The sequence below is a fragment of the Xenopus tropicalis genome, chromosome 4 (genome assembly GCF_000004195.4).
Source record: "Xenopus tropicalis strain Nigerian chromosome 4, UCB_Xtro_10.0, whole genome shotgun sequence".
NCBI classification, from domain to species: domain Eukaryota; kingdom Metazoa; phylum Chordata; class Amphibia; order Anura; family Pipidae; genus Xenopus; species Xenopus tropicalis.
Genome location: NC_030680.2, coordinates 73,139,148 through 73,157,443, shown reverse-complemented (window position 1 = coordinate 73,157,443; position 18,296 = coordinate 73,139,148). Strand labels below are relative to the sequence as shown.

The 18,296-nt window shown below is 38.7% G+C and overlaps 1 protein-coding gene across 1 annotated transcript; it reads left to right on the top strand.

Annotated features, from left to right (window-relative positions):
- Positions 1 to 979: 979 nt before the first annotated feature.
- c16orf87 (chromosome 16 open reading frame 87) lies at positions 980 to 17,132 on the top strand (the record flags this gene model as incomplete). The annotated part of the gene is given in 4 exon segments (NM_001126641.1): positions 980 to 1,068; positions 14,624 to 14,720; positions 15,191 to 15,373; positions 16,539 to 17,132. Coding segments are annotated over 4 exon segments (435 nt in total). The 5' UTR covers positions 980 to 1,032.
- Positions 17,133 to 18,296: the final 1,164 nt, after the last annotated feature.

The following is an 18,296-nucleotide window of genomic DNA, read 5'->3' as shown; positions in this document are numbered from 1 at the left end:
AGTTCCAGGCAGGGTGCGATGCCATGGGTCATGACAAGCGGCGGGGGCAATGGCAAAGTAGGGGAACTAGTGGTAGGCAGCAGAGGCTTCTGCCTGGCGCCCCCTAATCATTGCGCCCTAGGCAGCTGCCTCTTCTGCCTACCCCTAGTTCTGGCCCTGCGACCATGATTCTATGACATACTTAAAGTTAACCTGAAGGTGAACCACCCACTGAGTACCTGAGTATAGGCCCCAGTGCTCCAACAGAAACACTTTTCTCTAGCACAGCAGTTCAGAACCTGTGGGTTGTGACCCCTTTGGGGGTCGAACGACCCTTTCACAGAGCTCGCCTAAGACCATCGGAAAACACATATTTCCATTGGTCTTAGGAATAATTTTATGGTTGGGGGTCACCACAACATGAGGAACTGTATTAATGGGTTGTGGCATTAGGCATGTTGAGAACCACTGCTCTAGCAGTGCTATTGTAGCCACTAGTGACGCCCTATTGTTAAAAGAAAGATTGAACCTTCAGTGATCTGTTGGCCAAGCCCAACTTTAACTCTGCCTACAAGTATGGGTGCCACTTTTTGATACTACATTTACCGTATCTTTTTTTCCCCTCTATATAAATAACATTCTGGTTATAAGGGATAGGGAGGCTAGGTTACAATGCTACATTGCTTTGCAGAATACGCGTGACTTCAGCTATTATTATGACAATACAATTACATAGAGTAAATTCCAAGAATTTGGCCGTGACCTTGCATACGCCCACTCAAAATATACGCTTTTATTCGCTGGGCCAATATCCACCCATTGCAACACCCCAGATGACGCACTGAGAAAGCTACTTGATCTGGGGGCGTGCCTTCTAGCAGTCTGTTGCAGGAAAGTGGAAACGTCATCTTTCCTGCGATTGGGCCGAGGGCGCGTTCCTGCTCCTGCAGTGCCTGCGCCTGGAGAAGAGATATGTAGGTGTGGCGGGAGCGAGCGCCAGGGACGCGCAAAGAGGGAGGAGTCTGTCTTTAAGCTGAGCCAAGAAAGTAAAAAATGGCTACCAAGTCCTGTCCGCAGTGTGACCAACAGGTGAGTGCTTACAGTAGCCCTTCAGAACCCTTGTTGTGCAGTGTGGTGGGTTGGGGACATGTCGCGCTCAGGCCAATAAAAAAAAGAAAAAGAAACGACGTGTATGGTCTTATCTTAAATGGTATTCTTATTTTTACTCCACTTAGCTTATATATTACATGTGTCATTTGCAATATTACCACTAATTGTGTGCATGTTCACCAACATCTTGTAAGCATAGTTAGCTCCTCTTCTTTAGATCAACGCGGAAATGTCTGATGATCTGTGTGTGAACTGAAGCCAAATGGACAGACTTTATTCTCATTATTTCTGTTATGTGTGGCAATTGGAATGCCTATTGGCACATGGCTGCAATGAGTGTGCTCTCCTTACAGGGCACGGCTTGTTATGGTGCCAGCTTAGCTGTTATCAATTGCAGGTCAGGGATGGGATGTGGAGATTAAGGCAAGTAAATCAATGTTAAGAATACAATAAGTATATAAGTTAATAATATAAATCAGTTTTGATAATTTTAGTTATGAACTACAAGGTTCTGTCTTGTTACAGAGACAATGAATCTCAGGTATATATGTTAACATTTTATGTTACTTCTAGATTAACAAGAAGTGCTATTTCTGTATTCCAGAACTTTCTGGATAATGGAATAACTATTCGCTATGACACCCACTGTTTTGTTACTAACAACGTGAAGCCAGAATGAATGGTTTAGTGCGGGGTGGCCTGAGACTAGTAGTGTTTATGGGATGCAGTGTTGTTGGCCCCTTAGTTAATGACTTTTTAAAACATATTTTATTCTCACAGCTCAAGTACATTGAATAATTAAGCTGCTGGTCTCCTTCACACATGTCCTTTCTGCACACTCCAGCTTTGAGTTACCGAGAACACTCTGATCCATGATCACATACATCCCTGTTCTTTTTCTTTTTTGGAGCCTACTGGCTCCCAGCATCATATACAGTTTTAGTATGAGTAGTCTGATTCAAACCGCTATCCAAGATATTTTTCCTTTTATATTCATAAAAAAACAAACCAATTTGTGAACTCAGAATGACATTGGCTTGTCACATCTGCTTTTATCAGGCCTGGCAGTTATTATATTACTATATTTCGGTTAGTAAATTATATTTTATGTCTTTTTTTGTTCTTTGTAGGTTTTGTATTTTTAGTTTTGGTTAGATTTTGCATCAGTATCCTTCTGACATTCAAATGCTGCTGGTGGCACAATGGTGTGTACAGTGTTAATTCCTTTCTGTATGTTTTATTATGTGCCATTAATAACACACAGGGATGATGCTGCATTCTCTATGCAGTGCTTGTTGCCATGTGAAAAGAAGAAACATAATGTGCTAGCTTTATATCGATGTGATTTTGTAGGTTAATGGTTTTAAAGGGACAGTGTTATCAGAGCTCTTTGAAATGCACACACTAGTCATTTGGTCAGCTGTGTGTGTTTGCACGCTGTATTTGCATAGAAACAAGTCAGCAGGACACAGCAGTAATTTAGAGTTCCGTCACACAAATCTACCACAACAACTTATGTCTTAAAATTTGGTACACTGCATAAATCTTTTGCCGTTATTGACTTAATTTTGCTTGTGTTAATAAGGCCATGTTCAAAACAATGTATTTAAATAGGTGGAAACATTGTTACTGCTACTTTTAAAAAAATATATAGTGTTAAGACTTGAGAATATTGTGTTTGCATTTTAAATTAATTAAAATGCTCATTTACATCATTTACTCATTTACATCATTTACTCATGTACAATCTATTTTACAACAGCTTCTCATATGTGATTCCCCATTGTACTACCGCTCTACTCTTTAAGTCACAAGAGAGATATAAGCTGAATTGCTGTTTCAGCGGCTCTATGGAAGTCTAAAACTGACTGAGCATATGTTGTGTCTCAGCAGAAAAGAAAGCTGGTACTTGTGGGGAATATCCTTGATGGCAAGGATCTTCACTGCTTTATGGTTGCTTTATTGTGGTGTACAATAAGCTGGGGTTTTAAAGTCCCTTCCACTCCCCCCACCCCAATTCTCTCCCAGTCTAGGTTATGGTGCATCTCCCTCTATCTATTCCAATGGCATATTGTATGTTGTAGGTAGCATAGGCAACAGAAGATTTATTTAGAGTTATTGCTTCTGGGCCAGAAAAAGAGACTATGGGGTGCACCCAGTGAAAGAAACATTAGTCACACCCACTCCCCCAAGCTCCATACGTTAAAACCTGTTCAACACAAAGCTTTATGAAGAAACACAAGATAAGAAAAGTTATTCCCAGTCTAACAAAGCTTTGAGGAGCAAAACAAAGCACACATCAGCTGAAGAAAGGAGCCATTTAGCCCTATTTGAGCTTGAATGACTGCCCCCAAGGCTGTACAGAAATTTATTTCTATAAACTCTGGTAGTGTTTCTAAAACAAACACACCACCCTTTACTAGTATAGAGCAACAGTTACTGTTCCTTATATGCTGCAAACAAAGTTTCAAGTGTGCCACTACATATTTTGGGAACACAGCACTTGACACCTATGGTAGGTAACCCACATAGAAAAATCGAGAAAATCAAGGAGTTGAGGTTAGAGCAGATGGTGTAACATTTGCTTTGTAGTGTAGAAGTCCCTTCTGTGTTATGACTTTCGGTGCCTTCTAATCCAAAAAAATAAATAAAAGGTTGTCTGTAGTCCAGATGGAACTTGTCAGTGTTAGAAGCTAAGTGGTTACTGCTACTGCAGTATGTGTAACAAGTAAACAGAGAAGATATGATGTAAATATACAGTAAAACCCACCATTATGTTAACACCTGGCAGAGCCAGGGTTTATGTTTTTTGTTACAGCTGTAAGTTGACTACATTTAGACTGAGCACAAAGTAAGTAATAGTATCAAACAAAATTGGGGACATTCAATCTTTTATTTTTGGAATATATTTTTATTTTGTCTCTAATACTTCTGGTGGTTGCATTTTTAAGGTGTTTAGTGAAAAGCCTTCTTCGGTAAAATCACCCAATTAATAATAAGGTTTAGAAACTGAATTTTCAATTCACAGAGCTCAGCTTCTTGTATGTTGCATGATCTTGCCAAGCTCCAGTGTAGAAAAACATTTCTAAATTTAGTACGCAAACTATGCAAACTGTTGGTGATGAACCATGCAGTATTTAACCCTGACACCATTTGTATCAGAGTATGTTGCTGTAAGAACAAACATGTATTTTTATTAACTATGGAGACAAACATCACCAGTGACATTGCCCATGGCAACCTATCAGATCTTTGCTTTTGTTTTCTAACTTGTAGGTGACCGTTCAATTCTAATCACTGATTGGTTGCTATGGTCAACATTACCGGTGATATTTGTCTCCAGTGTTAAAAAATACACCCCATGGCGTATCCATTCTTCTCTGTCTGAGGGCTTTGAATGTGCATCTGTTAAAATGTATGCTGAGTATGTCAAAATACATACATTGTGTATATAAGCATTTTAGAAACGTAAGTGAATTTTTGAGTCCAACATGCAATTCTCCTTGTATTTTGAATGTGGGTCAGACACACACGAATGCTGCATAAATGCTGCGTTTAAAAAAAAAAAAAAAAAAAAAATACAATGTAACACAGCTGTGTTATAATGTGGATCAGAATACTTGTGGCTTGGACCAGGTAGAATCAAATAAGTTAATTTACAGGTGTATGTGTGCTGAAACCTATGCAGCTTTGTATTAGTAGATGTAGGTATCAATACAATGATATGCTAAACTCCATGGGAGATTTTGTATGATAGTGTTGGATCGATAAAACACATGCTACAAGTTGGATGATGCGTAGTTCAGTATAAAATGGGACTGTTAGAAAATTTTCACATGTAAACCACATGAAACATTTAACAATCGGCACCAAGCACCAGTCAGATGCAAACATTGCAGGCTCTGTATGCATCCGACAAGATAAAACTGGCGGTGTCAGAAAGGTTTTTTTCTCTCCTTAACTCTTTTACTGCCAAGCACGTATGGCATACGTGCTGGCAGTAAAAGGGCTTAAACGCCAACGACGTGTCTCATACGTCGTTGGCGTTTAAGCGCTGCCCTCTGCAGCGGCGGCATGTGCCGCCGCTGCAGAGGGCTTCTAACAATGACAGCCCCCCTGGGCAATGTGCCAGGGGGGCTGTCATCAGGGTCCTGCGAGCCGATCGCTCGCAGGACCCTCCAGGAAGCAGCAGATGCGATCGCATCGCATCTGCTGGTTCCTGCTTCCTCCCTCTCCCCCAGCGCCGGCCCAACTGAGGAAGGAGGCGATCGGTCTTCAGGAACAGGTAAGGACTTTTTTTTTTATTGCATTTACACACTTTTACACACTTATACACACATTTACATACATTTATACACACTTACATACATTTACACACACTTACAGCACACATTTTAGCATTTTTTTATTTTTATTTTTTTTATTTTTTTTTTTCATTTTTCACACTTTTATACACTTATTTACACTCATATACACACTTACACACTATCACACAACTTTTACACATGTACACACATGTATACACAAACACTTTGGTTTTTTTTTGTTTTGCTTTTTTTTTTTTTTTTTTTCATTTTACCACTTTGTTTTTATTTTCTTTTACCTAAAAACTGTTTATTTTGACAGCGTAACTATTGGATCAGATATTCTGGCCACTAATTACACTGTCATGTAACTTATTTTGTTGTTTCACTGATTTGCACAATTTTTGTGGTTTTATCACATTTTATCCCTATATAAGTGTTCCTGATCTGTTTTTAGCGTAGCTTTGCCAGGTGTAACTTTGGTGTACAAAAATAACTTTACCTATTTTGAATTCATCAGAATGTGTACTTTCCAAAAATATATGGTTTTCTGGGGGTCACTGTATAGTTAGGGGGGGGTTACTGCACATAATACACTGACAGGGGGCTCTGTGTGCAAAAGCTGAGCTGGCAGGCGAGAAATCCTTATGCGCTATTTTCATTTTGGGGTCAGTACATACGGCAGACTTTGGTATATCTATGCATATTGGGCATCAATCTGTTCAGTAGACCTCTGGTGTTCCTATTTGGGGTGACTTGCCTTTGTACGCAAGAAATTGTGTGAGATAAATGCGACAAATTGCAACATTTTTAGGCAATTTTCTGAAATGTCATAAAAACCAATAACTTTAGGAAAGCTCTGCAGATTGGTACTTTGGTGTAGAAAGGACTCTTTACCCTTGTTGGATTTGTCAGAATGTGTACTTTCCAAAAATATATGGTTTTGTGGGGGATCTGTATAGTTAGGGGAAGTTTTGGCACATAATACACTGACAGGGGGCTCTGTGTGCAAAAGCTGAGCTGGCAGGCGAGAAATCCTTATGCGCTATTTTCATTTAGGGTTCAGTACATACCGCAGACTTTGGTATATCTATGCATATTGGGCATCAAACTGTTCAGTAGGCCTCTGGTGTTCCTATTGGGGGTGATTTGCCTTTGTACGCAAGAAATTGTGTGAGATAAATGTGACAAATTGCAACATTTTTAGGCAATTTTCTGAAATGTCATAAAAACCAATAACTTTAGGAAAGCTCTGCAGATTGGTACTTTGGTGTAGAAAGGACTCTTTACCCTTGTTGGATTTGTCAGAATGTGTACTTTCCAAAAATATATGGTTTTGTGGGGGATCTGTATAGTTAGGGGAAGTTTTGGCACATAATACACTGACAGGGGGCTCTGTGTGCAAAAGCTGAGCTGGCAGGCGAGAAATCCTTATGCGCTATTTTCATTTAGGGTTCAGTACATACCGCAGACTTTGGTATATCTATGCATATTGGGCATCAAACTGTTCAGTAGGCCTCTGGTGTTCCTATTTGGGGTGACTTGCCTTTGTACGCAAGAAATTGTGTGAGATAAATGCGGCAAATTGCAACATTTTTAGGCGATTTTCTGAAATGTCATAAAAACCGATAACTTTAGGAAAGCTTTGCGGCTTGGTACTTTGGTGTAGAAAGGACTCTTTACCTTTGTTGGATTTGTCAGAATGTGTACTTTCCAAAAATATATGGTTTTGTGGGGGGTCTCTGTATAGTTAGGGGAAGTTTTGGCACATAATACACTGACGGGGCTCTGTGTGCAAAAGCTGAGCTGGCAGGCGAGAAATCCTTATGCGCTATTTTCATTTAGGGTTCAGTACATACTGCAGACTTTGGTATATCTATGCATATTGGGCATCAAACTGTTCAGTAGGCCTCTGGTGTTCCTATTTGGGGTGACTTGCCTTTGTACGCAAGAAATTGTGTGAGATAAATGCGACAAATTGCAACATTTTTAGGCGATTTTCTGAAATGTCATAAAAACCAATAACTTTAGGAAAGCTCTGCAGATTGGTACTTTGGTGTAGAAAGGACTCTTTACCCTTGTTGGATTTGTCAGAATGTGTACTTTCCAAAAATATATGGTTTTGTGGGGGTCACTGTATGGTTAGGGGAAGTTTTGGCACATAATACACTGACAGGGGGCTCTGTGTGCAAAAGCTGAGCTGGCAGGCGAGAAATCCTTATGCGCTATTTTCATTTTGGGTTCAGTACATACCGCAGACTTTGGTATATCTATGCATATTGGGCATCAAACTGTTCAGTAGACCTCTGGTGTTCCTTTTTGGGGTGATTTGTCTTTATCTGATCTTTATCAAGAAATTGTGAGAGATAAATGCGGCAAATTGCAACATTTTTATGCGATTTTCGAAAATGTCATATAAATCTGCAAACTTAGGAAAGCTTTACAGCTTGGTACTTTGTAGCAATAAGAAATATTTACCCATTATAGATTCGGGGGGATGTGTTTTTTTCTAAAAATATATGGCTTTCTGGGGTGAATGTACTTTTTTTGTAGCATTATCCCACATAAAGGATGTAAATGTGTTGATTTTGCAGGAGCTGAAATGATAGATCATATGGGGGTATGTTCCCATTGGGGCCCCTACATGCCACATACTTAGGTAAACCTATACATATTGGGCATCAAACTGTTCAGTGGACCCCTGGCGTTCAAATTTAGGGTGTTTTATCTTGGTACCTAACACTATGTGGGAGATAAGATGCTGCAAAGTGGAAGCTTTGAGGGGATTTTTGGAAATGTCATCAAAATTGCTAACTTTAGAAAAGCTGTGCGGCTTGGTACTTTGGAGTAGAAAGACATGGGTACCCATTTTAGATTCGGGGGAATGTGTACTTTCCAAAAATATATGACTTTCTGGGGTGAGCGTACTTTTTTGTAGCTTTATCCCACATATAATGATGTAAATGTGTTGATTTTGCATGAGCTGAAATGACAGAAATGACAGTATATATGGGGGTATGTTCACATTGGGGCCCCTACATGCCACATACTTAGGTAAACCTATACATATTGGGCATCAAACTGTTCAGTGGACCCCTGGCGTTCAAATTCAGGGTGTTTTATCTTGGTACCTAATGCTATGTGGGAGATAAGATGCTTCAAAATGGAAGCTTTGAGGGGATTTTTGGAAATGTCATCAAAATTGCTAACTTTAGAAAAGCTGTGCGGCTTGGTACTTTGGAGTAGAAAGACATGGGTACCCATTTTAGATTCGGGGGAATGTGTACTTTCCAAAAATATATGGCTTTCTGGGGTGAGCGTACTTTTTTGTAGCTTTATCTCACATATAATGATGTAAATGTGTTGATTTTGCAGGAGCTGAAATGACAGAAATGACAGTATATATGGGGGTATGTTCACATTCGGGCCCCTACATGCCACATACTTGGGTAAACCTATACATATTGGGCATCAAACTGTTCAGTGGACCCCTGGTGTTCAAATTCAGGGTGTTTTATCTTGGTACCTAATGCTATGTGGGAGATAAGATGCTGCAAAGTGGAAGCTTTGAGGGGATTTTTGGAAATGTCATCAAAATTGCTAACTTTAGAAAAGCTGTGCGGCTTGGTACTTTGGAGTAGAAAGACATGGGTACCCATTTTAGATTCGGGGGAATGTGTACTTTCCAAAAATATATGACTTTCTGGGGTGAGCGTACTTTTTTGTAGCTTTATCCCACATATAATGATGTAAATGTGTTGATTTTGCAGGAGCTGAAATGACAGAAATGACAGTATATATGGGGGTATGTTCACATTGGGGCCCCTACATGCCACATACTTAGGTAAACCTATACATATTGGGCATCAAACTGTTCAGTGGACCCCTGGCGTTCAAATTCAGGGTGTTTTATCTTGGTACCTAATGCTATGTGGGAGATAAGATGCTTCAAAATGGAAACTTTGAGGGGATTTTTGGAAATGTCATCAAAATTGCTAACTTTAGAAAAGCTGTGCGGCTTGGTACTTTGGAGTAGAAAGACATGGGTACCCATTTTAGATTCGGGGGAATGTGTACTTTCCAAAAATAAATGGCTTTCTGGGGTGAGCGTACTTTTTTGTAGCTTTATCTCACATATAATGATGTAAATGTGTTGATTTTGCAGGAGCTGAAATGACAGAAATGACAGTTCATATGGGGTATGTTCACATTGGGGCCCCTACATGCCACATACTTAGGTAAACCTATACATATTGGGCATCAAACTGTTCAGTGGACCCCAGGCATTCATATTTAGGGTGTTTTATTTGGTTACTTTATGACCTGTAGGAGATAAGATACTATAGACTAGAAGCTTTGAAGCGATTTTTAAAAAAAATCACAAATTTTGATAAAAACCAATAACTTTAGGAAAGCATTGCGACTTGATAGTTTGGAGTAGACAGACAGTTGTGCCTATTCTGTATTCCCCAGAATCTGTTCTTTCCAAAAATGTACAATTTTCTGGGATAAACCTTCTGTTAGTGGAATTTTGGCCTTGAAATCCAAAGTATGCAGTTTTTTTGGAGCAGTGCTTTGGGAATTTGGTAGTGTACTGCTGGGAGTTTTTGACCTATACAAGTGAGAAATCTCCATAAAACTATATATATTTGGTATTGGCACGTTCAGGAGACATGGGACTTTCCAAATCAGTTGTATATTCGTGCATAAAATAATTTTTGTTTCTAGTATGTGTGATTATATTATGGAAAATTTGATTTTTTTTGCATTTTTAGACATTTAGAAGCCTATATCTTGTTACAGAATTGGAATTACACAAAAATTCTACCATATTTTGAAAGCTTAGGTTGTTCTGAAAAAAACGATATATTGTTTTCCTTGGTAAACTAAAAGTCCCCCCGAGGAAAGGCCCCTAAAGTGAAACAGTGCAAAATGTTCAAAAACTGTCTGGCAATACAAGTTCCGCTTTGACCAAAATGGCTGGCAGTAAAAGGGTTAAAATACATTGACTGACAAATGTAGGTACAAATAAAAACATCCGACTTAATCTGTTGCAACATTAAAGGAGATGTAAATCCCCACAAAAAGTTCAATAGGTTGCAGCATCCCCTTAATCAATTGACTTTGGGTCTTGGCTTACTGAGCATGCAGCACCGGATTTCGACTGGATTTCGCCCCAAGGCCGCCCCCATTCTGCGCATTGCTCCGTATGGGAGCAAAATTTTATGTCGTTGTGGCGGTGCGGCCTGCCGCCCCTAAGTTTGTAGCCTCGCTACTAATCCGGGCCTGTGAGCATGCTCAGTTCTTCTCAACTCGGGTTACTAAACATGCCCTCCAGTGTAGCAGACAGTGAAGAGATGGCTTTGCTGCTTTCCATAGAAACTCTTAACTGTGCACTCTGCTGGAGAAACATGTTTATGTGTCAGAGGCGAAATGCCCGCGGGTGATAGCTGCTATTTGGTTTAGAATGGTGAACGGAGGGGATATAGGCAGTACAAATGATGCTGTTTTGATGAGGGAGATGTGCCCTATCTTTATACATGGTAAGAAACTAAAGGGTTTACATATCCTTTAAATTTAGGTGGCCATACATGGGCAGATTTTAGCTGCTGATTTGGGTCCTTCAGACCGATTTGGCAGCTTATCTGCCTGGGAAACACCCTCAGACCTACCCGACTGATATCTGTCCTAAAATTGGCAAGATCTCAACCGGGCAGGTTTGTTTTCCTGACGGATCTTGGCTCATTTATGCAGTCCTCGATTCAACTGACCATATACCCACCATTTTAATTTGATTGTTTAGCCCTAGGGCCAAACGATGAAAGAAGCCTGATATTGCCCACCGTAGGGAGTTGATCCACTTGTTTGGTGACCTTGCCAAACAAGCAGATCGCACCTTGTATGCCCACCATAATAGTTGTGGTGATCAGATTATAGGATCCTACAAAATCTCATGCTGTTATGTGGTGTTGCATGGTGTTGTGTGCTGTTGCATGACAAGATCAGATAAAATCTGACCCACAAAATCTGATCAAAATCTCCTGTGGAGTTTAGTCTTACAGTAGCAGTTAAATATGAGTTCTTCATGTTCTGGACCTATTTTACTGAAGCTGGTTGTTTTTACAGTGTTAACTTGCATTGTTTAATGTACTTGCCAACCAGGTTTAACAGGTAAATGCAAGAACATGCAGTACTTTATCTAAGGAAGAGGTTTTTAGACCTTTTGGTTTCATAGCCCTTCTGCACCCTTCCCCCCTTAGCTTATAACCGGGTTAGAGATTGTCCTAACAGGCTCTGACCTATAGTTCCACCAAAACAAAACCTATGTGGCCTTCAGGTAGTGCGCCCCTTCCACTACTTTGGTTCCCCCTTGGGTACCCCAAAGTTTATTTTAATGCCTGACAAACCAGTGTGTGTTTAATTTTTTTACTTTAACTATAAATTATTAAACTTAATGTTGTTGTATAGGTAGAATTTGATTCCTAATTCTTTAATAACAAATTGGGATTGCTTTTGAAGCCTATATAAAGCCTTCCCAAAAGTCATGAGCAAAGGAACAGATGGAAAACATCTACTCCCTGGTCAGTTATTGACGTCAAAAGACTAAATGCTTGGAAACCTGTTTTACTTTCACAATGCTATCTATTTACTATGACAATTAAAACTGGTCTCTTTTAATCAGCAGCTATTATGAAAACACTGCATGCAATGAAAGTTGTTAAACAAATCAATAGTGTAGTCAAACAAATATTTGTCTTGTGTAGTTCCATTTGTGCTTTAGTGGAAAAAAGTATTTCCTGGTAGTACTCTTCAGTGCTGTGCAATATGTGTGTATACATTAAACGTACAGATTACATACGAATATTGAGTGATACAAGAGGAAAAGTAGGCTCTGCTCAACTTAATGGGATAAACAAAGGAAGCATGCATGGTGCTGCTGCTTGCAACTATGACAAATAGTTGCTGATCTCGTTAACTCTTAATTTAGATGGTCTTAGGCTGATGCCATACGTGGCGTTTTTACTGTGCGTATTTTCTCAGCCTAAAAACGCTGCACAAGCCACACAGTCCCTGACTGTCATTTTTCAGCCTAGTACTGGTGACGTAGCAAATCCCATTTCCCATGGTGCTAATAGTGTGAAATAGTAAAAAACGCTGCGTATTTCCGCTAGGTCTGGCATCTGCCTTTGTGTATACATAGGAATAGGTTGCTGTGCAAATAACGGCGTATTTCGGCAAACGCTTGAAAAATCCGTGGTAAGGTGTTTTCTAGCGTATTTACGCATTGTGTGGTTTCCTTCGAGTCTTTTCAGGTTATTTCTATGGATGATGATATCGTGCGTTTTTCAGCTGCCGAGAGAATTAAAAAATACGCAGCGTAAAAACACCACGTGTGGCATCAGCCTTAATAGAATAATCATTTTCTGATCTCTGTAATTGTATCACGTTAACATCAGATGGGTTGGTTCAAATAAGAATTAGAATGTTGATGCATGTGTATATACTGTACAGTTACAATAGTCACTCCTAGCCCCCAAATTGATCAAGTCTAAGTAAAAATCCTCCTGCATTTTTTAAGAGGATGTAAAGTCAAATAGAAAGCAACACTTGTTCTGAGTATTCTTAAAGGGGACCTGTCACCCTAAGAAATAGCTCCAAATTATTTTCTATATTGTTAGTTGAGCAAAATAAAGTTCACTTACTCTATATAAATAATATAAATCTTGTTTCATTCCGTCGTGGAATTACTCAATCAAAGCAAACAGGCAGGCACCATTTTGTGGACACTGTTATGAAGGCAAACTTTGTATCATGCCAAAATCTTGTTTCTGTGCCAGAATGGGGGACCTGATACCCATGTCCATGCACTGGCTACACAATTAGATGATGAGGAGGGAGGGGAAAAGTGAGATATGCAGTGATATCTAGGTAGTGCTGAATGGAAAGCTAAAGTTATTGTCTGCCCCGCCTCTATGCCTAAGGCATAGAGGCGGGGCAAGCAATATATGATTGACAGCTGGGATTTTTAAATGCCTTTATAATGGGTTTGGATGTGTTAATATAAAAATGAATTTGGGTTTCATGTTTAATTTGAAAAGGACTTTTATTATACAGCTTTTTATGTCTGGGTGACAGATCCACTTTAAGAGGAATTACTGCAATTTACTTTCATTTTCTGTTTTTAGCCATCTAAAAGTTATTGATAGGCTGCTAAGCTGGCAGCTGTAAGCTTCATTGAAAGTGGCTAGTCCAATGACATGGCTTTCTGTGCATTTGTCTGTGTTTGTGTAAGAAAAAACTCAATCCGCACCCGACGCTAACGCTCAAGACCTCAAGCTGCATCAGACCCTAACCCGCAAAACCTCAAGCTGCACCCAACCCTAACTTGCAAAACCTTAAGCTGGTAACTCTAAAGCAACTGGATTTGCTGAGTAATGTTGTAAACATTTCATCGCTTATATGGCTTCCTCAGTTCAACAATCATCAGTGATCTTGGATCACACAGTATATAGCCCTATGGTATGATAAATTTTCATCCTACTAAAGCAGACTTTATTTTATGAAACAGGGATGGGAGATAAAAATAGTCAAAGTGAGCCAGACTGCTTGGTTACATGCATTATGTCACACTTAAGTGTCACATTCTAAATTACATAAACTTCCAGCACTTCTATTTGCCTCTAAAACACAATGACTTTCAAGACATTGTGGGGTATTCTAATGGCCAAGTTTACAGGTAATGGGTTGTGCTGTGCCTTTCTCATATAGGCTGACATCTCAGTGGAGAAGGGCCTTCAATTTAAAAACTGATTGCAAAGAGAGTTATGACTATTATGCTGCATATTGTACTTTGTACTGTGTATTAAAACAGTCAATAAAGTCAGGAGTCTGTAAAACACATGTTTGGGCCAGCCTGTACATCCAGGTTGTTTATGGCTTGTTATTTTTATGTAAAATGTTAAAAGGCCATTAGGTTTACCAGCAAAACTGTAATTAGTACAGTGGAATATCTATAATATCATAAATGTGTCCAATAACCCCCTTCCTTCTACTGGGCACACCGCTTGTCCACCATTGCCATATATTCTCTGGGCTTTTTGTAATAGGTAATCGCAAAAGCAATTAATACAGTAACACAAACTTTGGAAAAAATAAATATGAAAATAAATAGACATTTTTTAATTCTTCAATTTGCTATGCCTTGTGCTAAATGTACTTTTACTTTTTAGGTTCCCGTTGCCTGCAAATCCTGCCCTTGTGGATATATATTTATAAGCCGTAAACTTCTGCATGCAAAACAGTCACAGAGATTGCCCCCTACATCAGGTAACCACTGCTTTGTAGATGTCCAAACAATGTTTATACCATTTATTTAGGTGGGATGTTTTTATCATATCATACAGAGAATATATATTTATTACATACCTCTTTTAAAATTTCTTCCAGTAAAATTTACAAAATAAAATATAATCTGAAATTGGAAATTGGCATTGAAATGTATGTCTGTGAATGAATAAATAGTAAAAGTCTTCTAATAAAATTAATTGGTCCACCGGCATACTGTTATGTATTCAGTTGAATACATGGATGGCAAGGCACAGCATGGGCCAGGTGGTGAAATCCTACTTTCAGACACAGAAAATTAAGCTACTAATAAAGGAGTGTGTTTTGCTGAAACTATGCTACTTTAATTTCCCATTTAGTCCTTTGAGTACAGCAGTCTCCAATGACACACTTGGTCACAGGTGATTTTTGCTTTAAACCTCATGTGTCCTATTTATCCCTTTTCTATGCAGAAAATCGATCAGATCCAAAAAGACGCCGAACTGAGCGCATCAAAAGAGAGAGAATACACACTACTGTAAACAGAGATTTGGAGAACAGAAAAAGATCCCGATCCAACAGCCAGTCTGAAGCTTCAAGACGGGGAAGAGGCCGACCAAAAACAGCAACAACCAAAAAGCAAGAAGAAGAGAAAGGTAAAAGATAATTTCTTAACAGTTGGTACAATGTTTAAAGTTGGCTAAGGAGAGATCTTTATGAAATAAAATGGAATAAAAAAGTAAATTTCAAAGTGTTCAGAAGAGCACTCGCCAACAGTGTTACATTGGTGGGTATATGTCTACATTAAGGATAAAATGGCATATTATGTTTTTTAATATAATTAAGGAAATTCAAATAATGTATCTATGTAGTAAACAATGGAGTAGACCAAAGTACAATATGAGCCTTACCATTCTATATTATCCCCTGAAGAAATGGTTATGTAATCACACATGACAATTTTAAATAAACTGTGCATATTTCATGTATTTGGATGTATCTTGTAACATTGGCACAAGTACAGTATTTTTGGCATCAATTGATGCAAGTTTAAGGTGAGTTCAAACACACTGAACTTTCAGGGTAATTCTGCTGCAGTCTCATACTGCATGAAAGATTTTGCTGTTTAAAAAAGGATGGGTGGTGAAATATTTCCATAGTAAAGCACTACTGCAATAGTCCGTACAAAACACAAGGGAAAACCAGACAACAGAAGCACAATCATTAAACAAACCATAGCAATATAAATAAACTGCAGCCTTGGATATTATCTTTCTTAAAGAAATCATCCAAGCCACTCATTACGGCATTAATAGAATTTCCCATCACAACATCACTTACCAGGGCATTTCACAGCCTCACTACCCTCACCATGAAGAACCACCTACGCTGTCACAAATAAAAAAAGTTCATTTCCTCAAGCCTAAAGGGGTGGCATCTTGTATATGTTAAGAGTAATCAGGTCCCCTTGCAAATAAATGCCTTTACTTCAGGGATAACAACACAAACCGTGGCAACCTATTCTCAAAGCAAAAATCCTCCATCTCTTTTACCAGTCTAGTTGCATTTATCTGCATTCTCTCCAGTTCATTAATATTCATAAATACCTGACTGGAGCCCAAAACTGTACTGCATACTCAGTACTGTGTTGTACAACTAAACTGAATCATTTTTAATTGTGCTTCCTGTATCTTGTTTTCTTCACTGCAATAATGACAATTGCCATGTTCTTTTAATGATGAATGATATTAACATTTCTTTTGTTTGTAACATATCCTATACAGTGCCTAATATTTTACTGTTTCTTCTCTCTTTTTTTAGAAAAGCAAGAAAAAGAAGTTGATATGTATGCCAATCTGTCAGATGAAAAAGCTTTTGTGTTTTCAGTTGCTCTGGCTGAAATTAACAGAAAAATTATTAATCAAAGGCTTATACTCTGACCCGTTTCCATAGAACAAACCTCAATCTTATATACAAAGTCAAGCCCACCTGGCTGTATCAGCACAGATCATGGACTCTGCATCTTTGGGGAAGCTCAGAGAGTCTTCTGAAAGAAAGACTGTTTTGTACCAACAGATGCACAATGCTATACTCTCTTTGACACACACAGGTATTTTAAATGGACGTTATCCAGTTACCCAACCCTTTCAGTGGAGGAATCTCTGGCAGCCAGCCAGTGTAGGTGTATTTAAATGCTTGCTAAAATGTTATATATTATATATCTATATATTATATATATATATATATCTATATATATATATATATATATATCTATATATATATCTATATATATATATATATATATATATATCTATATATATATATATATATATATGTTGCATTTTTGTTAAATTAAAAATCAAAACATGTATAGTTTATATAACCTTTATATATTAAACAGTTGTTACACTAACACGTGCCTTATGTTAAGTTAATTATGGAATTCACATCATTGCAGGGTATGGCTTCAGTGTGGACATAATGCTTTTGAATAAACTCTGTAACTAAACAAAAAAAAAACTACTTAGGTGGTGGAGCATTCTAAAAATTATATGATGTAGGTTTACCTCTTGCAGTTAATCATAGATAAACATTCATCGTACTCAGGCCAAATAAAAGCTGACGACTTTGTCCCAGCAGCTGCACTGCTGGCGGCCTACACCACTAAGATAAGGCAGGATTGAAAATCCTGATGATGTGTTAATGTCGCTCTCTTTGGACATGTCTCCTTAGTTCCCTATTATAATCTGATTGCTCACACAGGGGACGACCAATTAGATTTGGCACGCCGTGGGCGAATCAGTTTTATATGTGCTTGTTTGCTGATCTTGCCAATCAAGTGGAACTTAAAGTTGATACCCGACGTAGCGGTTCTGTCGCCCCCCAATAGACGTTTGCTATCGCAGGTGACTAACCTCTCCAAAATGGCAGCAATGATAGGAGTTGCCGGTGAAAAGCCCTTTACATCGCTTTGATATTCCGAAGTCTCACGATGTTTGCTCTTGCAGGCATCTTCGTGTGACTTTGGGAAAAAGAAGCAATGCGAAGGGCTTTTCCTCCAAAAAGGCTGGGGATCGCTGTCTTAATAAGGAGGTAAGTCGCCCACAAATCTCCTCTATAGCGGCCTTTTAATGTAAATAATGTAATGGCAGTGGAAAAACCTATGCATCTTTGACTTCCTGAAGTTGCCTTACAAGGAAATTTCGGGTGACTTTGGAAAGCCAAAGCGAAGGTGGAAAGTCATTTGGAGGAAATTACCCACAGTGGAGGATATTTGTTTCGGGGTTGACTAATCTCCTCATCTGTCATTGCCCTAAAAGTGTATGCCTGGGTTGATTACTTTAATAATAGTTCAGATACAACCTGAATTCCAAAAAAGTTGGGACACTAAACAAATTGTGAATAAAAACTGAATGCAATGATGTGGAGGTGCCAACTGCTAATATTTTATTCAGAATAGAACATAAATCACGGAACAAAAGTTTAAACTGAGAAAATGTACCATTTTAAGGGAAAAATATGTTGATTCAGAATTTCATGGTGTCAACAAATCCCCAAAAAGTTGGGACAAGGCCATTT